Source organism: Siphateles boraxobius, unplaced genomic scaffold (genome assembly GCF_051911475.1).
Source record: "Siphateles boraxobius isolate OS27281-9 unplaced genomic scaffold, OSU_SipBor_1 9, whole genome shotgun sequence".
In the NCBI taxonomy this organism is placed as follows: domain Eukaryota; kingdom Metazoa; phylum Chordata; class Actinopteri; order Cypriniformes; family Leuciscidae; genus Siphateles; species Siphateles boraxobius.
In genome coordinates this window covers 31,539,234-31,562,778 of record NW_027509219.1, presented here as the reverse complement: position 1 = coordinate 31,562,778, position 23,545 = coordinate 31,539,234, and the positions used below count along the sequence as shown (strand labels likewise).

The following is a 23,545-nucleotide window of genomic DNA, read 5'->3' as shown; positions in this document are numbered from 1 at the left end:
TGCAATCTTATCTTAGTGGCCAAAACAGCATATCTGATCAAACTATCAGCTGCTGAAGAGCTAGAGAGGAGCGTTTCATCATATGAAGACTACACTTTTAATTATGACAAAATAAAACTGAGGAACTGAAACTGTCACAGTCAAAACACATGCAATGTTTGAAACTTGCTGGCAGAAACTGCAGAACACAGTTATCATAAAGATTTTTTCCCCATGAAGAGTTATAAAAAACAAAACATAACAAAATATTATAAAGCAATACAATAAATGTTAATACAAAGGATAAAAAATAGAGAACAGTTTAAAAAAATCCATATCCACATATCATAAATTGAAAAATGTCAAAAACGTTTTGTTTGCTTGGTTTCAGATTGTCACAATAGAATAAACAAAATGTAGGCTATAATAAAGGTTAAATTCATGAGCAAATGAAAAACTAAAAAAAACTAAAAAACAGCACAATATGTAGTAAATCAAAATAATAAAAAAAAATGAAAAAGCTTTCCAAATGAATAAATTACTATAAATAGAAAATAAAAAAATGTATGAACAAAATAAGAAAAGAAAAAAATAAAGAAAAATAACAGCCTATAAAATAATAAATTAGGCTAGTTATAAAAAAACAAAGAAAATGGTTAGGCTACTAATATATATATATATATATATATATATATATATATATATATATATATATATCTTTCCACAAAAAGAAAATATCAATATTCCTCCACACAGATGTAATAAATCTTGAAAATAAATGTCTTACTTTTCTTATTGAACACTATTACGAATGCCAAAATCTTTTGTTTGCTTGGTCCCGAGAGGGTAAAGGTTTACGAGTTATCTCTGACATCATGCTTTTGTGTTAAACAGAAACCCGAGAGTGTATGAGCTCAGTGCTGATGGCAGGGGTTATTCTTCATTCTTCATTCTTCATGTCTGACGCTGCCGCAGGAGCTCAACCTGGAGGGAGAGCGAAAACTCGACCATTACATCATTGCTATGGGATACACAGATGCCCCGCCCCCTGTGTGTCATTGGCGGAGCGACCTGGCTTGACGTTCCCATTGGTTAATGACAGCGTAACGAGAATCGGCGAGGGGCGTGGCCTCTGCGTGTAGGGGCGCTTCAAATACACGGTAAAAGATGCATAAGGGAGCGATGCTGATGCTGATGCTGGTGATGCGAGAATAATATTACACCGGAGCCAAGCTTTCGAACGGACCGAGCTGGGGATGATGGACTTCATTTTTAGGTTATAAGCAAACGCAAAAGCTATTCAACTGCCTACCGTAGACGAGGTTATTTGCTCAAATTGCAAGATAGAGAAATAGGTGAAAGTGTGAGTCCGGATCGGATCTATCCTACAATCGCTGGAGGTAAGGGCGTTTCTGAAAGCATCTCTTTGGCGATTGTGGTTTCACATCAGAAGTTACAAACTCACAAACGGATGCCCCTACTAAGAGGGAATAAAACTGCTGGTAAATGTACTGTATATATTAAGAGTTTCTGAAGTTTCTGAGCTCGTATACCTTTATTTTGTATTCGCTTGATTTTTTGATGGAGGTGATTCGTCTTCACCTGTTCTCTAATCCTGTTGGAAGCAAAGAGCCTGAAATATTTAGAACCACATTAGAAACCAGCCTTGTTTGTTTGTATTATTTATTTGTTAGTTTTTGTCTTTTTTCAATTGGGTCACACTTTAAATTACAGTGATGAAATTACTGAGAAAACTACTCTGATCACTGTGTAATTTTGTAGAACTGTTTGCATTGGTCTTACTGTAGCATTTTTTACAGTAACATGTAATATGACTCTGTAATTTAAAGTATTATGCGCATGTTTATATGTTTAGAGGTCTTTCCGTCATGCTATAACCTTTGACTTTTAATATACCAATGGAGCCATCAAAACTCTTTACTGTATTGTGAACATTTTCCAAGTTGTATGTACTTTATAATAATAATATTATTTAAATAATATTTCATTGGTAATGGTGTTTCATCAAAAAATTGACGAAATAACGTGACGTTATAGATGTGCAGTTGTATTTATTTATATCATTTTATATCAGGCACATCTAGAAGATATGATTTAGAAGCAAAAACAATGCATCATAACCTATAGTTGATAGCCCAATTTTGACAGTGATGTTTTCTGGTTTAAGTGCCTTGTGTTTGCATGCATTGAACAAAAATGCGCTGTTTAATTATAGCTGCACTAAATAAAACCGTGCCGAAGACCTCTGAAGTAACACACCAGGAGAAAATGGCCCTTGGGAATATGAGTGAACGTAGCAGAGACGGCACAGGAACCCTTAACAGTCGTAATGGATGCCTACATCCTCAGTTCATGTGATCTCACACTCCATTTGATTAGTGCAGATTTATTTCCTTGGGCTGCTTTCCCTGTTTCTTATTGCTTTAATGATAGAATCTCAGAGTGAGATTTTATTGCCAGATCTTTGTTCAGTAAATTGACAACAGTTTTAGCCTACAATGGTTGACAATTACCAAGTGATATTTCATTGCCCATGAATCTATTTTATTTTATTATTATTTTTTTTTACATTAAGGCATTTGGTAGACTTTCTCTAAAGCAACTTACATTGCATTCAAGTTGTACATAATTATTATCAGTGACTTTAGCATTAGTGCCATAATCTACCATTTGGAAATGCTTTTTGAGGGGGCAATAGTCCTTATACAGGGCTTGACATTAACTTTTTTTCAGTTACTAAGCACTCATCATTTTCACTGGCCACAATTTTGACTTCGATACCATGAGTCAAAAAAATGCCATATAAATACTTTAATATTATCTCATAATTTGGAAGCAGGTATACTATTAGGCTGCTGTCACTTTAAGACCTGACGCACGGATCCATTATAATGTAACACATGCGTTTTCTTTCTCAACTGTTTACTTTCACCTAAAACATAATTGACATGAATACTCGCCAGGACCGGCATTTTGACATTATTTTGTGTGTATTTGACTGTTTAAGCGCAATAAGCAGCGAACAAGAACTCAATCTAGTATTGAGAGGTGGCTTTATGTGCGTGCACTTTTGTTGTGAGCACAAAATCTGCGGAAATTAGTAAAATTATGCACAATATGCGCAATCCAACGCCGAAATTCAAGCCCTGTAACACCAACAATATCAACCCCGCTATATCTATTCTGCGGAAACAGCACAGAAGTATTAGAAGCATTTCAAATATTTCAGTATCGATATGTCGATGATATATCGAAATAATCTAGATTTTTGACAACACTACATTGCACATAGTTTATTATTTCAGATTCCTTTTTAAGAGACTACAATTGGAAAATGTATATAGTATATATAAAATTTCACCAACCAAAGTGGAATGACTGCATTACACAGCACTTGTGAAATACACCCGCATTTGGCAAGTTGGCGGGTGTTCATGTCAAACCCTGTACATTTATAAATATATACATTTTATAAATTTTTCTAAATATACATAATTTAAATAAAATAAAATATTTCCTTGCATGGGACCATGGAAAGCTTTTATCGAACAGTTCTCTAGTGGAGGTGTTTCTCAGGCATTATCAAATGCTAATGCCGATCTCTGTGTGAACGGTGGTTGTGTGTTTTGTGTGTGATGAAGTGTCCCACCTCCGGACCATGCTGGATGTGGGATGCATTTCTCCAGCCTGAGTGGTGAAAGGGTTGCTGCAGGTGCTTTGCATAATGCACTGAAGAGTTTGGCCTCTACAGAGGCACTGTTGCATTAGTTTGGAGAGGATATTGAGAGCCAACGGTGCTGTGGGTGGAGAGATGCATCAGGTCTTTTGTGGCCCAGAACAAAATGAACATGAAATAACTCTTGGACTTGTCCTTGAGCGAGTCCTCCTGTCCCCTGAGAGATACTTTCAGCTCCATCTCTCTCCATGTCTCTGTCAACATTCAGGCTTATCTGTCTCGTGCACTTTCACTCTGTCTCTCTTGTCCTGTCCACTTATTATCCTTATCTTCTTAATCAGAAATGATTCTCGCCTTCACAGGGCAATGTTGAATCAAAGAAAAAGAAAAGAGGACAGTGAGAAAGCAGCTCATATCCCTTCCCATTTAATACCAGGTTTCAGTTGAAGAGTACGAACTTAAATAAGCCACACCCCACAGAAGGGGCTGGAATAGGAATTTTAAATGAAAAGAAATCAAAAGAACTAACACAACCACTCAACAGATGTATTTCATTAGTCCAATAATTACATAATTATTTTTTTTACTAAACTCTATTACCCTTTTATTCAAATTATTTTACAGCACCATACGTCCGTCACATTGTTTTCAGATAGCAATAAATTAATAAATAAATAATCAAATAAATAAATATTCACAGTAAACTGTGGGGAAAAATAAAGGATTTTTCAAATATTCTTAAATGAAATATACATTTATATTTTTGATTATTACTATTATCTAATGGAAATAACTCTTATGTTGTGTGGATGTTAGCTTTTATGGGTATGGATACGATCATAGTATATGAGTTCCTACTAAAAAAATAATTGTATTAAAACTATGAAAAGCTATAGCTTTTATATACACTCCTTTGAACTTTGAATTTCATTCTATTTTAATTCTACATCCATGAATTCAAATTGAAAAAATTTTGGATTTGAATTGGACTTTAAAAGGCATTCTCAGTCCAATCCAGAATAGCGCACAACTCTGTTAAGTAAACGTTGACTCTTTCCAGAGATTGCTCGTGTTAGTTTTACAGCCTCAAATATTGCCAGATCTTAACTTTACTCTGTAATGTTTCAATGGAGACATTTAAACAGTGACTCATAAGTCTATTTTATTCACTCAGCCCACTCTCCCAGCAACAGTTTTCAGTCCTTTTTTTATACACCAATAAGTGTATTAATGGACCGTTATCTGCTGTATGGTGGGTGTATGTTCTGGGCCTTTACATTTAATGCTCACTGTTGTTTCACCCCAGCAGCCCAGTGATAGGGCAAATAACTTTGTGGGCCCTAATTGCATTTATTGGCATCAAAAAAAGAAAGCTTTGAATTTTAAATGTTTTTCACATGCAAAAATGCTTACTATGGCTTTTCTTTGATTCACTATGCATCCCATTTAGTTTAAGCGCTGTACTAGCTCTACTGCACATTTTTAGCTTTTATTTTTTCTCTCTTCATAGCTTTGGATGTTGCAATGATGAAATGTATAGCGACACTGGCTCATGTTAACCTAAACATCCAGTTCTGACTGTTATACTTGTGTTAAAGTTTCACTGCTGGCAAAATGGACTTTCAATAAAACTTTGCTGTCTATGCAGACAGCGAAACCTGAGAAAAAAGTCTGTTGTCTTTCTCTTCTGCCAAAACTTCAACACCCATAATGCACTGGGTATGTTGCCATCCAAGACTGCTCCCAGTCTGCTATGGATGCACTTAAGGCTTGCCCACACTAAAAGATTTTAAAAAGATTCTTATTATATTTCCACAATTTAAGAATCCACAAACATGACGATAAAAAATCACATACCGATAAAAAATCACATACCGATAAAAAATCACATACCGATAAAAAATCACTAGTTTGTTGTCTAGTGTTTGGAGTGCCGATGTAACCAGGAAAACACACCACGGTATTTGAACCGACTGTGAACACGGGAAATCTTTTTTTAGATTCAAAAAATCCTTTACTAGATTCAAATAACACCTTCCTTTAGTAGGAAATACTTCTTAACAAACTTTTAGTTATAATGGTGTCGACTTCATTGTTCCTGGTGCAAGAATTCAAAGAGTAAACGTTCAAAAATATGGAGAGAAAATCTGAAAAACCTTTGTGTTTGTTGTCAACATTTCAAACACGAGCAGAGTGTTTTTAGGCCAAACTCAATCAGGGGAAAAAACTGAAAGAAACTGCAGTTGCGTCAGTTCTGCACGTACAGGAAAGAAAGCTGTCGCCATAGTCTTCCATTTTTACCACAATGCTGTTTGGAGTAGACAAAGTATGACATAATTTTCAGTGATAAACTTACAATAACTGTTTTGTTAATAACCCTCTGTCGATCCGACTGTCTGTGGGCGGGATTACCAAAATGCGTATAATCTGTATTTTTTACAAAAGCCTTGGAGCTGTCAAAAATCTATTTGGTGACAAATAAATGTGAATTTCTCAGTCCAAGTAACATGAAGAACATGTAAACATTGTCCATTTACATATACTTTATCAACATTGTAACAATGCAAGCGAGTTGAAAATCGGTGAAGTTACGCTTTAAGTCATGTTAGTGTCTTATTCCTGTGCCATTAGCAGTACCAAACTTAATTTTCTTAATCAAACAGGTTTTCTCAACACTCCACGTCACATTAAGTCTCTTTCAAGTTTTATCTATGACCAGACATTTATTAGCCATAGACTGGATTTACATTGGTTAGACAGTTTGTTGTTCAGCGAAGGTTAACCACTAAAACGGTCATATTGATATTGGTAATTTACATTTATTCGTGAGAAGCTGATGAAGGGTCGGAAAGGAGGTCACAAAGTGTTGACAAATTGTGACGTCCCAGATGCATCTTTCCTTCACACCAATTAACAGCTGCTTTTTCCCATTTTTTACCCAATAGTAAAAGGCAAGGATGAAAATTAAAGACCTGCCTGCAGTGCTCTCAATAATTAATAACCCATCTATGAATATTTCATCGGCTCCAATACGTTTGCAGATGTGAGGGTCTGTGTTCAGGCATGGCAAATAAAAAGGAAAGGAAAGTGTACTAAAAGAGAGATCAGCCCCAGAGGGTTATCGGCTACGCACCCTCCCAATCTCCAATCACCACTGTACTACTGCACATCGACAGGAAACAAACCCATTGTCTTGCTCTTCATTGTTATTATTTGCTTTCATGTATGGAGTCATGTGAACGTTTTCACATCATTACGTTTTAATGGTTTGCAGTAGCAACGCATTATTATGTTCTGTGTACATTGCAGAGTGTGAAATGTAGGGCACTTTGTAAATACAATTGTCAGGATGCTTGTTGGTTTCAAGCAAACATAATCACTTTTAAACATCTGGCTGGATAATCTTGCTTAAATTACAATTTGAACCATTCATTCTGTAGATTTCGCTTGGCCACTGAGCCGAGTGGCACAAGTTTTATAATAAAGACACAGTGCATCAAACAACATCTGTCCAATTTTTTCCTTTTAGTTTTTGTATCATGAGGACTTGATATCATGAAATGCAGACACATTCAAAAAAAAAAAAAGAAAAAGAAAAATGTCCTCCACAAAAATCAGGAACTGGCAAAACACACTATAGTGTAATGTTTTTAATGTTTTAAGTATATTTTTTTGTTTATTTTTTGTATATATTTACTTTATTTATTCAAAATACATGGCTGCTTTATATGTATTAGTAATAAAAAAATATATAATAAAATGAAAAAACATCAAAAGCCACTGAAAAGTATTTACGTATTCTATTTCTAACTTATTAATATTGATATTAATGACAAAATTACTCTCTCTCTCTCTCTCTCTCTCTCTCTCTCTCTCTCTCTCTCTCTCTATATATATATATATATACTGTATATATATATATACACTGTATATATATATATATATATATATATATATACACACACACTAATAATAATAATAATATACAGTGCATTTTTTATAAAAACATTAGTACAACAATTATATTTTCTGTAAGTGTGTTTATATTCATATCTATTAATAATTATTATTATAATAATTATATTAATAATACATATAATGTATATTAATATTTACTTAACTGAAGTGCCGTGTTTATTTTATTTTATTTTTGGTAACGGTTATATCCTTAATTGGATAGTTCCAAGAATTTAAAGAGATTCATTTTTCTATCTATTTTAGGGTTTTTTACCATCTTTTTTTCCTTTAGGGCCTTATTACTGTAATCTCTTGACTGTGTATTTATTTTCCAGGTTTACTAACCCACTCAGGTGGTTTTCTCTGTCTCTCATTCACTCTTTCATTCAGCTCTTTCACAGCTCTCGCTTTCTCTCTCTCTCTCTCTCTCTCTCTCTCTCTCTCTCTCTCTCTCTCTCTCTCTCTCTCTCTCTCTCTCTCTCTCTCTCTCTCTCACTGAGTCTGTATGTCCCATAACACACATATGCACAAGGAAGCCCCAAGGGTTGGTCCTTTTTGCTTCTTCCTGTCAGGTTGCCATGGCATCAGGCAAGGTGGCCCCATTTCCTGCCGCGCAGAAGGGCCGGGGGTGGGTTTGGGGGGGTTACGTCCAGAATGACCGTCCCAGTGTCTAATGTGATCGGACAGGCGTGCGGAGTAGTGTCACACGCTACAGCCAGACTGAGACTCAGCTGATGCACTCTCACACACACACAAACACACACACACACACACACACACACACACACACACACACACACACACACACACACACACACACACACACACACACACACACACACACACACACACACACACACACACACACACACACACACACACACACACACTCACACACTCACACACACACTGACAGATACTCCACCTTTCTTCATCCCTGAAGGTGATCTGATCTCTGCAGCAGCAGGATGGGCGGAAACAAGATGGCTTCTGCTTAAGATGATCTGTCTCCAGCAGTCTGTTAGAGGATCAGCACCTCTGAGGGTGAGAGAGGACACTGGAAAGATATATCACTTTAAAATCTCACTTGCTTCTCTGAGACAGCAGTGAGATTAAATAGAGAGCAAAAGAAAGGAGAATTTGCCTCTGATTTGTTGATTAAAAAAAGGCCATGCTGAGATTTGCCATGATACCAAATAAGTAAGAAATCCCAATATGTACTCAAGATCAAAAATATCTAATGATCTGAGCTGCTATAGCTCTGTATTCTAACTGTATGTCTACTATCATCTTTTTGTCTTTTCTCCCAAGAATTCTTCCCCAGATGCTATTAAAATGCACGGGTTGGCAGAATGAGAGTTAGCGCACTGAGAATAGAGAAACACTCTAGCCTTAGGCAAGAAATATACGCAAATATGCTAACGCTGATGTAAATGCTTGGCCAACGCGTTGCTATAATACTGGTCTCTTCTGAAAATAGACACACTTGTTATTCGCAGCAGTGTTGTTAGTGTTAACTAAAACTAGATATGTTTTTCAGTGATTGAAATAAAGATGACAAAAACCTAGACTTAAATAAAATGAATATCTGACAAAAACTTGAACTAAAAATTAAATTAAAAGTGGAAAAATAAAAGTGAATTTAAAATATCAATAAATACTATAATAGTGTTTTAATAATAAAGTCACACTGATTTAAAGCCTGTAACTTCAGCTTCTATCTACTTGAATGGAGAGAATATTATAAATTGCATTGTATGTTCATTATATAAACACAGTATACAATACAATATATAAGTAATATATAAAACTTTGTCAAAATGAATTTTTTATTACTATTAACATTAAATCAGTAATAAAACCTGACAGCAATGGTAAATTGCGCTTTTATGCTCAAATCATATTATATTCCCATTTAGGTACATTAGTTGCATGATTGGAAATAACTGACAAGATGGCCACCAAGTGAACTGTGCAATGTGCACACTTATTGGACTACAAGGATGTTTACCAAACATTTGACATAACAGATACCAGATATTGAATCATGATTGAGCAGGTATGTTCTTCTTTAATACATTATAAAGCTGCTACAGTATACCAACATTTATGATGATATAAATGTGAGGAAGGCCAGCTAGTAAAGAGCTGTGCTGGTAAATCTCACTCCCCTAGCCTCAAGAGGCTCACTAGCGACTGGCGCTGTGGTTTTTAGCATGCCCGTCTCCTATGCCGGAAACGCTGGTTCGAATCCTACTCGGAGCAGAGCGAGTAGAACCGAAAGGGTTTCATAAAGTTGGTAAATGTACATTAGTTGTAAATGTAAATAAATGTAAACAAACAGACCCTGTGTTACTGTGACAGTAACAAACCTCTCAGTACTCAAGAGAGTGATAGGGTTACCCTCATTTGTTTGTGCCATTAAACCGGTGTTTTATTGGTCAGATAAAATTGTGATTTTACTTGCTCAGCATGATTCTCATGAGAGTAGTTGACCTGAAAGAGAACACAGTTAAATGCTAATATCAGCTATAGCACTCTGCGCTTGGCTTGCATACTTGTATTGTGTTATGAATAGTTGCTAAAAGCCTTTGCTTTCACATAGCGGTGTAGAGTACATTTCAGGCTTTATTCAGAAGATTGTGTCATTAGGGATTTTGAGATCTCAAATGCCATCCTGATTCCCAGTAGCTTTGTTTCCAAAAAAACAGAACAGGTTGTACGTGTGTAAAAGTGACTAGTGTTGTTAAAATCTGATCTGTCCTACCTGAACTGCCTAGGAAGCTTGTCGAAAATTCGACAACAATCTAATGCAAGAGATTGCATGAAGTGTTTGGATATGTTGTGACAGCACAAGTCTTAGAGGTACATCAGACGTTTGAGGCTCTTTGCAGCAAAGAGGGACACACCCCATCCGTCTGACTGTCCCCTCCCCCGTCTCATCTCGCCCCTCTTCAACACACCTCTCAGGGGAGTTCATTTGTGTTCGACGCATGAAAAGATCATAGTCTGGAGGGGCTTATTGAGGGTGGGTAATTTTTCCCCATCTTGTTTTCATTTCCAGAGCCAGTGCCGTTTGAGCGTCGTGTCCACATTCTGGCTTTGTTCTGAGATTTTGAACAGGCCTATCGCTGCAATCAAGAGCACTTTCCACAGGCTGAGCAGATTAAAAGACCCCCAGACTCAGTGGAATAGGCAGCTCATGTCTCTGTGTGAAAAGTGTTGTATTTTCTTAGTGTTATACTGCCGCCACACGTGGAATTGTCTACCATTTAAAGCACACAATCTAAAGTCAGGTCTCTCTGAGGTTTATGGCATTCATTAATGACAAGCTCTTTCATGTTATGAACAGTACCATGGTGTTTTCTGAACTTCCTGGAGTGTAAATAGCATGGTATATGAATACGGGCACCTAACCCTTCATGATATTTGTCAAAATGGTATCATCATGGTAAATACCATGGTACTTTTTTTTACCGTGGTATTATGAAAGAGCTCTTTATTACCATGGTGTCACCACAGTACATTTTTGTAAAGGTCAGAGGAGCAGTTAGGACAACAGATCACGTAGAAGTGTGACAGGTTAAAGGAAATAGGCTACTTATTATTCTGTTATTAGCTAAAAGGTTTTAGTAAGTTCATAGTATGTGAGGATCTTAAAATATCTAAGGTTAAAAAGATCATGCATTCAGTACTAGTTAATAGGGATTGATACAATTCATATAATTGTGTTAAAAAGTTAGAATCTGTCTTGTGTACAAAGGGTAAAAATTGTAAGAGGAATGTGTAAAGGTTATATTGATTACTTCATTTTGTAGTCCTTAACTTAAAGGGGAACTTGGCAACTATTTCAACTTAATAAAACCGTTTAGAAATCGTTTGGATGGTTAAGTAACCTGTTCTGGTGAAAATGGTGACTTTCCCCTCTCCCCCCAGCGTTCCCAGGTGGGAAACCAACCTTGCAACATCGGTACTAACGTTCCGGTAAGTTGGAAATAGGAAGTCTTGTGAGAAGCGAGAACGAGCGAGAAACACGAACTGCTTTACGGCAATTCGACATTAACACACACGCCATATGATGCTGTGTATGATATATTATCCACCTCAGTAGACATAGCTCCACATGATAAAGTTGGCCGGCTCCGATAACAACAAATGCACATGAGCAGCGGTAGAAAGGGGGAGTAGGGTGCCGCAAGTGAGTTTTTTTACGACAGTGTTGTGAAATATTGGCCCCACAGCTGTAGGGGGAGCTCGCTGAGACAATATGTGACAACAAAAGTGAAAATCAGCGAAGAAATGGCTAGAGTTGCCAAGTTCTATAGACAGTAAAAGAAATGGACACAGCGACCCCCTTGATTTCAACGGAGAAACGTGAAGCCCATTAGAACCACTCACTTCCTGATGGCTGAGCGTACTGCCCTGGCTCAAACTGAGCTTGACGACGTAGATGTGACGTGAGCAACCTGTCTGACAGTTGTAAATCTTCTAGTAGGTGTGCCACATACCGAATTATTTCCAATTCCTCAAAAAAGTTGTTGAAATATTTTGTCCCGTTGGTTTTATGAACTCTCTATCTATGGGCTTCTCCCTTGACTTTATGCATCCATGTCCCCCCGATTGCCTCATAGACAGTAAAAGATTGCCTGCGACCTTCTCCTCCTGTCTATACGGTAATTTCTCTACTGTGCGACAGAGAGTCGCATGGTTATGACGTAATCGTTAGCCTATTTTTACAAAACCTGCTTTAACGGGGCCATAACGTAAGATACAAAGTAATGGAGCCTTTTATACATTGTCGTGTTTCTTTAGATATAAATAATGGACAAATTAAGTCTTTGGACGCCTCAGATGTAAAGTTATTCTCTGTCAAAGTGACGACAAAATGAATAGGAGTCAATGGAATGCTAACAGCAGGTGATGGTCTGCTACAATGACGGCCCTCAGGGAGGCTTCAGTTTCAGGCTGATGGATTACCCCCTTGCCAAGTTCCCCTTTAAGGGTAAAAGTGTTAATCTGTGATCTACAAAGTGATCTTAATCTATGAGCCTGTGATCGATTGCTTTTGTCTCCACCCAAGTTTTCGGGGAAATCACGGTCTTTTCTAGCCTGGTAAACCAGACCCACATCAAGATGTTAGGTCTGGGAACTCACCATTGGCATGCCTCAATCCGAGGGGCGGGATAAACGGTTATCTTTCAAATTCCCTCTGTGGCAATAAGATAGTGCTACAACCAACCAGAGCAACGAACGGTTGTGGCTGAGTCCCATGCGTTTTCCCACCAGCGGAGCTAGTTGATATATTAAACTTTTGCCTTATCCGGCAAAACTCCGAACACATCTTCCTTTTTTAAGAATGACTTAAGTTCCGTTCTTTGTACTTTTCTCAAAGGAAAGCTTAACTCCAAGTCCTCCAGAGTCGCGACCAAAGCCGATTCGAATTTATATATATATATATATATGTATATATATATATATATATATATATATATATATATATATATATATATATATATATATATATATTAGTGCTGTGCGTTAAACGCGTTATTAACGGCGTTAACGCAAACACATTTTAACGGCGTCAATTTTTTTATCGCAAATTAACGCTCTTTTTGGCCAAGCAAACTTTGTATTTTTATCAAATGCTGTTGCAACAACTAGTAACGTTAGAACAACTACAACATCACACCGGATAGCTAGACCGGAAACAAAACAACAGGCACGCCGCACGTACTTGTTTGGGCTTGCGCGCCGGCCAAAGAGTAGTAGGCTAACGTTACGTTTTGAGTGGATGGCGCGAGCGCGAGACCCCGATCTAGAGACGTGCACTCTCAACGCAATAGAGTGCGGCGCGGGACTAGATTTGATGGCCGTGTGCGAGGGCGGGCTCGAGCGGTAATGCACTCACTCTGTGTGCAGATACGGGAGAATAAAAAGATTCGCGGGACTCCCGCAAACTAGAAATATCTATGAATAAAACATAAAAACTAATACATTTTTATTCATATGTTGCAGAAAAGCAACAAGAACAACTAAAACTAAATAGAAACAATTTACAGGCCAGAGTTTCTTTTTATAACATGTTTGCAGCGTTGAGGGATGTAGCCAATCACAGACATATGTGTTGATTTCTTGAACGCAATGGCCAATCAGAAGCATTTAAAATAGACTCCCCTCACCGCTCAAAACTGACTTTTTGTTCAGTACTGAATTCTGTATACTGGCAAATCCTCAAATTATAACAAACAAAGTGTATATATTATGAAAGATACATTGTGCAGTCAGCTTCATTGATAATAACAGATGTGTGAGATTGCGATGAACTGATGTCAGCTTTTTAGGAATTATTAAGGGAGCACACTTTGCGCGCATTCAGTAATGCCAAACCATGCACTCAGTAGCCTGCTTGCTTTTATGTTATAACAGTGGTTTGTGTGTTAATGCTTTAATAACAAATAATTTATCAGGAGCATTTATGCTGATGTGTATGGTGGCGACACGTAGGTGAAAGTATTTGGAGGTAGCCTACAAAAAAAGAGTCTATTTGCTGGCGGGAGCGGGACAAAAATGTTGCGGGCGGGAGAAAGTAACATAGAAAGTAGTTGAGAACGTCAGTTATAACGACCCACGTATTAAAAAAATGGACGGGTTTAAATCGGGCTCGGGCTCATAATTACAGTTTATGTGTCGGGCCGGGCTCGGACACAATGCGCACGGGCTCGGGTCGGGCTTGATTTTTTGGGCCCGATCTAAGCTCTACAATGGATGACTTCAGACAGAAGCACATGGATACCACAGCTAAGAACAAACTTACTGCTGATCCACTTTTCCATGTTGATAAGAGCATTACAATTAGAAAAAATAATGAGACAAATAGAAATCAAGGGACATTTAGAATAGATAAAAATGTGCGATTAATCGCGAGTTAACTATGGCATTAATGCGATTAATCGCGATTAAATATTTTAATCGTTTGACAGCACTAATATATATATATATATTGATATAAAACTGAGTTAATTAATTGTAATAACTTGCTAACATGTCAAGAGTGTTTAAGGTGTGTTTTAGTAACATTTTGAGAAACTTAGAGTTAAGTTTGCAGAGTGTAATATGTGCTTGTGTGAGCGGAGAGAGAAGAATGGTCAGCTTCGTACCGTGAGTAGCCGCCATTTTATGTCAATTGTGAATTAACATGTACGCAATTAATAATCTATTTTGGGGTGCTATTTGTATTGTGTTTCAAGCACTTTATTGACATTTCTGGTAAATGTAGTTATGGTTTACTGAGCTAAAGCTACTTTGTGCTTGACAGTTATATTAAAAAATGAGTATATGTTCCAGTGAATTACAGTGTATGCTGTTGTGACATGAAAAAGCCTTGTACCCTAAAAAACTACTATTTCCTGTAGATCTGTTGATCTGTAAAATGTGGTATTGTTGTAAAATATATAACACTAAAGTTTTCAGTGAGGAAACCTAACCGTATCACTCTTGTGATTATTTCTCCCCTTTTTCAGGGGCATAACAGAAGCACATAAAACCCTCTGCTCTCCTAGTTAGTGTCTTATTTTGCTTATGACATAACAGAAAGGGAAGTTGCGCTTGATTGCATCACTGGGTCTATTTTAATGTGCAACCAGGATGTGTGGTTTATGAGAGACAAAACTTTGATCCTCTCACTGATGTGCTTTGAACAAAGTTGTTGTTACATTTAGTGCACAATATAAGTGTCACTTTCCATCCGCGCAGTGCTCCGTCATTTATCAGCTCTCATTTTAAATGTGTCATATATCATTTCTTTCTCAGCTGATGTTTTTTCAGGACCCACATTTTACATTGTATGGCAAATGCGGACCTAACAAAGTACAAAAATACTTTATCATAAAAAGTAAAGAAAATTGTATTTAAAATGTTAAGTTATTTAAATTAAATTTATCTAGTTTCTACCAAGCCATGAATTTACTTGTCATGAATATTATGCTTTTGACTCTGATTGCATGAACTGAACTGACTTAATCAGTTCATGCATTCCCTGGTAATCAAACAAACCCATGACCGTTGCATTGCTTTTCTATTTAAAGTACAGTAACACAATGAGTGACAGATGTATTTGCATCAACAGACTGTAGAGTTTGATTGGAAACACAGCCTTTAACATCAACAACAAAAGATATTGGAATTGTTTTCTATTTCTATCTATCCTATTTATGGGAATTATTTCAATTTTATATCTATTTTGCTATCCTATACAGTGAGTTGCATTTTATTACTTGAGTTAAGCAGTGTTTTTTTTTCTGTTCCCATCAGTACAAACCTTGACAAGAATCACTGTTACGACTCTTCTAAAGTCAGTTAGTGTTGCCGTTTGTTCTAATTAATGCTGTTGTACTTTATCTTCAATTACAGATTTGTGAAAACATATGGTGGAACTTTTAGATTTTCCTAGTTTAGTGTCTGTGTGAGTCATGCTGTAAAACCTATTAACAGCTCACAGTCTTCAGTTCTTCTCTCGCACCTCCTGCCAGTTAAATTCAGCTCATTAGCACCGAGTGGCAATCAGGGGAGCGATGCATCACAAACCCTGGCATAGTGGGAGATCAAACGGTAGTCCATCACCAAAGGCTCCTGTTTGAACTCGGGGCATATTTTTTTCTTTTTATGACGTTGAAAACGCTTTTTATGATGACAAATGCCACGATGTGTTGTTGTATGTAGGTTATTTTCACTACAAATATCTTTGTTTCTATTGCAAAAGATTGAATATGTGTGGTAAGCAAATTAAAAAAGTAGCCAAAATGCTTGAGGCTTAAACATGCTCTTGAGATCTCAAATGCCTCTGGCCTGGAGATATTTTGTCCGTTGGATGTTTAGAGTGTGATAAAGTGTTAGGAATCTGTTTTATTGCATTGGTATTCATTTTGCCTTTCCTGCCGTATAGTTGCAGCCCCTCTGAGAGCAGTTACACTCAACGGTTACAAGATCGTGCAATTCTTCCAGGCGCACTTACACTTATTGGAAGATGGTATTGAGACGTATATGGTGGAGCACACAGGCTTTGATGTGTGGCACCTTTCATGTGTTTGTTGGAGCCTGTGTTTGGCAGGTGTATTTTTTTGCATGCAGGCCGGAATAATAATGCTGCACACTCGCTAACAATTGCTCTCTGTTTGACTAAAATGAGAGATGACTGAATAATCAATTATCAGAGGGATTTCTGAGCACTGGCAGGGGAACGAAGTGTAGAATATTAAAAATGTCAATTCTGGATATTTACTCATTGCAAAAAATGCTGCTTTGATTTGTTTGTGTGATCTTAAGGAGAACAGAAATTGCAGTCTTTATGTTTAATATTCCTTCTGCGCATACTGCAATTGATGCTAATAAATATCACATCTAAAGTTGCCGTTTATGTCATTTGCACTCAGCTGACATCATATAATCTGCATGATTTATATGTCTTCTTTCTTTTTCATTTTGCAGGGCTGGATGAGAAAATTCCTGTTTTCCATTTCGCTGAAATCTTCCCTCCAACTGTCAACTACCTACTGGGCACAGCACTCTCGAGATGCTCAATATGGAGAGAACTGCCATTTCCACTTCACTGCTCACAGTCTGTTTTGTGTTGGCTGCGTGTCGCTGTTCCCTTGCGATTCCCTTCTGCCCTGCCCAATGTGTCTGCGAGACCCGCCCATGGTACACGCCTCAGTCAGTCTACCATCAAGCCAAGACTGTTGACTGCAACGAACTCCATTTGAGCAGAATCCCATGGAATATTTCAATTGATACTCAGGTGCTGCTTCTTCAGAGCAACAATATCTCCAGGGTAACCTCAGAACTCCAACGCTTGGTCAACCTCACGGAACTGGACCTCTCCCAGAACCACTTCACACAAATCCAAGACGTTGGCTTAAGTAACCTAACCCAACTGGTCACACTCTACCTTGAGGAAAACCAAATTAAAGAGCTGCCTGATATGTGTATAAAGGATCTAGTCAGCTTAGAGGAGCTTTATATTAATCATAATCAGATCTCTTCTATTGGTCCTAATGCCTTTTCAGGCTTGGGGAACCTATTGAGGCTTCACCTTAACTCCAACAAGCTTGTGGCGATAGACAGCCATTGGTTTGAGTCCCTACCCAACCTTGAGATCTTAATGATTGGGGAAAACCCAATTCTTGGGCTGCAGGATTTGAACTTCCACCCCCTCTCCAAGCTACACAGTCTGGTTCTCGCAGGAATGGGGCTCAGGGAAATACCTGAGGGTGCTTTCCAGGGATTAGAGTATCTCGAGAGTCTCTCGTTCTTCGATAACAAGCTCACGGCTGTGCCAAAGAAAGCACTGCGTGTTCTACCGAGCCTCAAGTTTCTTGACCTTAACAAGAATCCTATCGTCCGTATACAGGAAGGTGACTTCAGAGACTTTCCCCACTTAGAGGAACTCAGTTTGAACAACATGGAAGAACTTGTGGCGGTTGAGAGGGGCGCGTTCTCAAACTTACCACAAATGGCCAAATTGGAGCTCTACAACAACCCTCACCTGTTCTTTATAGACCGAGCCGCTTTCCTAAAAATGCGCGTCTTGCGCACCTTACTGATCCACAATAATGACCTCACACTTTTGCCCCATGAGATTTTATCTGCTTTCCCCAGTCTGGATGAAATCAGTCTTCATAGCAACCCACTCAGGTGTGATTGTCTCGCCAATTGGGGGCCCATACTGGGCAACCAATCCAGCCTCAAAGTTCTGGAGCCCCAAATAACTCTTTGTGCATCCCCACCACATCTTGTTGGCCAATCCCTTCAGGAATTGGTGTCTGCAAGTTGGAATGGGGCGAGCAATACCTGCCTGCCTCTAATTTCCCAGCATGCCTTCCCTCCACTGCTCAATGTCACCTTAGGACAGCTTCTAACACTCAACTGCTGGGCCGTGGCAGATCCAGCGCCTCAGTTTTACTGGGTGACACCCACTGGTGACAAAGTCACTTCTGAAGCTGTTTCCCCATCCTCAAATGAAGGAGGAGGAATGACGAAGAAGAAGCACCGGATGCAAGAACAAGGAGCTCTAGAGATCCCACATGTCGAACCCGAGGATTCTGGTCTCTATACATGTGTTGCTTGGAATGCAGAGGGAGCCGACACCAGAAGTGTCTCTGTGTACGTGGATAGGAGCAACTGGCATGGTGGACGCTCTATTGGAGGTCATCATGGGGTGTTGAATACCACCGGATCCTTGGTAATCCTGGCAAAAATTGTCCATGCCCAGTCTGTGGTGCTCGAATGGAAGGTGCACCCATTTGCCGTCTCTTTCAACCATGAGGTGGCACAGCCCAAGTGGCTCAGCGCTACGGTAAAGATTGACAACCCGCAGATCAGCTACACTGCAATGGTCCCCGTAGATGTCCAAGAGTACAACCTCACACACCTCCTACCTTCCACTGAGTACCGGGTTTGCCTGACCATGGCCGGCACCGAGCAGACCCAGCACTCTTGTGTCAACGTGACCACTAAAGAAGCCAGCTTTGCTGTGGAGATGGTTGCCCAGCCGGCCAATGTAGCCCTGGCAGCTGTCATGGGCTCAATGTTTGCCATCTGCATCATGGCTCTGTTGGTGTTCTATATGGGACGGCGCATGAAGCAAAAATCTTGCCATCACTCTCTTAAGAAATATATGCAGCACACCACCTCCATTCCCCTGAACGAACTCTACCCACCGCTTATTAACCTCTGGGAGAATGAGACGGAAAAAGAGAAAGAGGGTGCTGCTGACCCTCAAAACTCACAGATAGACACTTCAAAAACCTACATGTGGTAGCTGCACAACAGAAAGTAGAAAACAGAGACATTTTAAACAGTATATGTACTGTTATGTACATAAACGACACGTATGTGTTACTGATTTGTCATTGTGAAAAATATATGTATTTTTAGATTGTACCCTTCAATGCCAAGCACACTTGGTTGCAGTTGTGATTTGTTAGATGACCAACAGACGTGGGCAGCAAAACACATTTTATGCTTTTGCATTGCATTGTATTTTCTGAGACTAATTCCATGTTAAGCATGCCAATGTGTTAATAATTCACATAATTTATTCTTTCTATATCAGCACTTAGCATGATAATACACAAACACAGATCAACACTATTTATATCGCTTCACACATATCAAAATATCATATTTTCACATGACATCAGATTCACAGATTCTGGAGTTTTTGCATGGAATTTTGCATGATATTTTGGTGCTAACAGGGTGAGTCCTTTCCTAGTTCTCTCACTTCTAAAAATACACCGGTGTGAGAAGGTGACATAAGCGTGCTCGTTGCTCTCATTTGTCTTCAGCTCGTCGCATTTTATCACCTGCATTGTAATGAAAATAAAACCGGACAGGTGCTACGAAAGTTGCAAACTAATTAACTGTCATATGTAATTAATATCTGGAACACAACTGCGCAGCTGTGCTTATTTATTCTTGCATTGTTTAATAACTATTTATTGAAGAGTGTGTTAAAATGGCTGTGTTTATTAGCACTGCCTGAAAATGTATTTCATAATTGATAAAAAAAATCATTAGCCTATAACGATTATGTGGTTCAAATGCGTGACATTTACTAGAAGACATTCACCTTCGTTAACAATGATGGGGCCGTTCTGTGCTTTCCACCTCATCATGCGGTTGTTGTTTTGATTACTGAGAGATTGCTTCAGTTCTCAGTTAAATATATTGCCAAACTCAATATTCACACAATTCAGTCTTAGTGTGGTATATTAGGTATCGAGTGAGTGTGGAGAATGAGAACTGAATTGAATGAAAATTAAAAAAACAAATCAATTTTGTTGTTTTTATCTCCTTGCATAGATTAATTAACCTTTAAATTGCACATGCCACCCTTAAAAAAATATTAATTTTGTGTAAAGGTTTTTATATGCTTAACTGAGATTTGTGCACAATCCTGCATCATATTGATCAATACAAAATGTTATGCAAGACACATGCTCATATATTGTTGTTCTGTTTTGTATGAGCAAATCCAACATCCATCCAGATATGAATGAAATATAACCAAATCCAAATCAAATTTTGATCTATCAAAAAGTGTTCTGAAAGGGTCTAACTTTAAAGGTGTACTAATTACACGTAATTACACTTGTTTTTTGTTGTTGTTTTTTTTACATTAGAGAGGTCTCCAGTCATATCTAATCTAAAAAGCTTTTACATGGACAACATATGACTTTCTATAATGGCATTTCAAACCGGAAACTTTAGCTTTAGCATGATGCTGCATTCACATTGCTAATTGTCAGTGTACTGTAAGTCCAAGAAGACTCAGTGCAACATAAAAAAATTATGCTATGAATTATTTGAATGGATGTCAGGGTATATTTAGCTCTGAAGGACAGTGAGGAGTATCTAATATACTATCTTTTAAACATTGTTTTCTTGCTCAGTTTTTGAGCTAATTATTGTAATTGATATTTTTTTGTATTTTATGCTGAATTTTTTATTTTACTTTATAATCTGTGGGGATAGAAAATGCACTCAAGTTCATATGGACTAGAATTTACATGTTTGCACTCAGTTCTGATATGAAATACACATGTCACATGATTTTAAGGTGTTCTTTCATCACTGACTGTAAATCACATTGTGTGTTATTACTGGAAGAAGAGCAGAGAAAATGTCACCTTAGATTAAGCATTAAATGTTTCATTGCAGCTCTGCCCTCTAGTGGTGGAGGACACTAATGACGTCTTACACGATTTGCTGTATCTCAGTGAATAGCAGGGTATTTTGTAATAGAGGAAAATATTGTTATATTTCAAAGTAAAAAAAAAATGGTTTTACACTGTTAAGACGTGTTGTGACGTCCATACGCAGTAGTTCAGGAGAAATTATTGATTGTCTGAAGAAGCATTTGAGAGAAATAAACACAATATCACTACAACTATAGGCTACAGCTTCTCTTTATTGTTTTTCCTTGACGTTTATGTCTAAAACTGTTGGAGTATCAATACATTATTTTTAATTGCTTCTCCTGAAAAGTTCCCCCTTAAAATTCACAAACTTTTGTGACAAAGTGCCATTTTATTTTGTTTAATATTAATTGTAAGGCTATTATTTTTTTAATTGCACCCTGATGATCCATGTTACCATGCATCATAAAAATATTTTGGAAGCCTTTGTTTTCATAAAATGAATTTTAACCTTTTCCATTGCTATGTTATAAATCAAGACATCATCCAGTTATTTATGTACTTAACCCAATTACATTTTGATATATTGAGAAGTATTTCCAAAGGGTTTATATTTATTAAAGGTTTTTATTGCCTTCTCTTTCTGGCCTATATAAGAATAATGTTGAATGTCCACTCTTATTTTATTATATTATATTATATTAGTCTATATCATATTATATTATTGCATATTATACTGTATTATATTACATTATATTCAGTTATTGAAACATTCGCATCATAACATAATCAAGAACTGTATAAAGTCTAATTAATCAGGATTTTTTAGTTTTCTAGTATAGGCTAGTATGCTAGGCTACTATTTATTTATTTAAAACAACAGAAACCTGATTGAGGAGGTATAACAGCATTTTATTATTTGCAAACACAAAATATGAGATATAATAGATTGTGCATCTGTGTTTGATTGATTCTAAAATGACCAAAGTGAAAACAAAGCACAATTGTTTCAGTGTTTTTCATGTTGAAGTGTAGAAGTATTTGAACTAGGGATGCACCGATACCGATACCAGTATCGGTATCGGGCCCGATACCAAGCTCATGTACTTGTACTCGTACTCGTAAAAATACCCCGATACCAAAGACCGATACCTCACGTATATCCTCAGCTTATATTTCTTAATCCTTATAAACACTCTTCCTGCAGTTATAGTGTTGCTAGATTTAATAGTACACTCTAATATTTCACTTTACACTTTCGGCTGTGATTACATTGTTACTCAGTGTTATGTTAAACATTTGTTCTGTGATTTCTTTGGCACTTTATGACAAATTTGATTGTCTTGTTGTCTGTGATTTCTTTAGCATTTTGACAACTTTGTGACAGGCAGGTAAAATTTACATTCATTATGTCCTTGGTTTTGCCCTTTGGAGGTTATTGGACTCTGTGAAATTTGGGCTTTGAAAATTTGTGATAAGCACAATAAGAATGAATTATTTTTTTAAGTTTATTTAAGTTGTTGAAAATAAAGATGCTGATATGTTCATTAGTCTCATTGTGTTGTTCTTAGAAAATTGCCACATAAAACGAGAACCCCCCAGTACAACAGGCATCGGTATCGGTATCGGCGAGTACCAGGAAAAAAATATCGGTACTCGTACTCGACCCTTAAAAAGTGGTATCGGTGCATCCCTAATTTGAACACTGGCCACACTTAAAATGTAGGAATCTCATTGCATTAGAAAACAAAATATGAAGGGAGGTGGCATTTATTTAAAGACAGTATTTTCAAAAGCACATAACATTTTTAATGATAATTTATACAACAGAAGGTTATACAAATGTTTCATGTTGACTTGAACACTTGCACTTTAATGGGTTTAACCTTGTTATATTTCTGCTTTGGAATAATATCTTAAAAATACACAGCTATAAATTTATAAACACACTTTTGCAAAATAATATCCTATGAAACATGATTTGGGTTACTAACATTTTAACTGTTGTTTACAAGAATATCACATGCAAAACAAATTTTTAGATGATAATTAATATAGGCTTTTGTTTGGAGATGAAGGGTATTAGGCAATTTATGCTTGTTTGGCTACCCATTAGTCCACATAGTAGCTTTTATTTCCACTGTTACTAGTTTATTTAGATTTAATAAAACCATAAACATTCATAATAAACAGATTATAGTCCATAGGTGGA

At 37.3% G+C, this 23,545-nt stretch overlaps 1 protein-coding gene across 2 annotated transcripts; it reads left to right on the top strand.

Annotated features, from left to right (window-relative positions):
• Positions 1-1,113: 1,113 nt before the first annotated feature.
• Positions 1,114-21,584, top strand: LOC143732673 (leucine-rich repeat neuronal protein 1). Of its 2 annotated transcripts, XM_077223968.1 has the most exons (4): positions 1,126-1,379; positions 8,577-8,677; positions 9,553-9,692; positions 17,120-21,584. In XM_077223968.1, exon 4 carries the CDS (start codon positions 17,205-17,207, stop codon positions 19,449-19,451), a length of 2,247 nt encoding a protein of 748 aa, XP_077080083.1. In that variant the 5' UTR covers positions 1,126-1,379; positions 8,577-8,677; positions 9,553-9,692; positions 17,120-17,204; the 3' UTR covers positions 19,452-21,584. The 2 variants fall into 2 exon arrangements, with proteins under 2 accessions (XP_077080081.1, XP_077080083.1); XM_077223966.1 differs by lacking the exons at positions 8,577-8,677; positions 9,553-9,692 and having other exon boundaries at positions 1,114-1,379.
• Positions 21,585-23,545: the final 1,961 nt, after the last annotated feature.

Coding starts and splice junctions, on each gene's coding strand:
- LOC143732673 (XM_077223966.1), top strand. CDS start 17,205: ATGCTCAATATGGAGAGAACTGCCATTTCCACTTCACTGCTCACAGTC.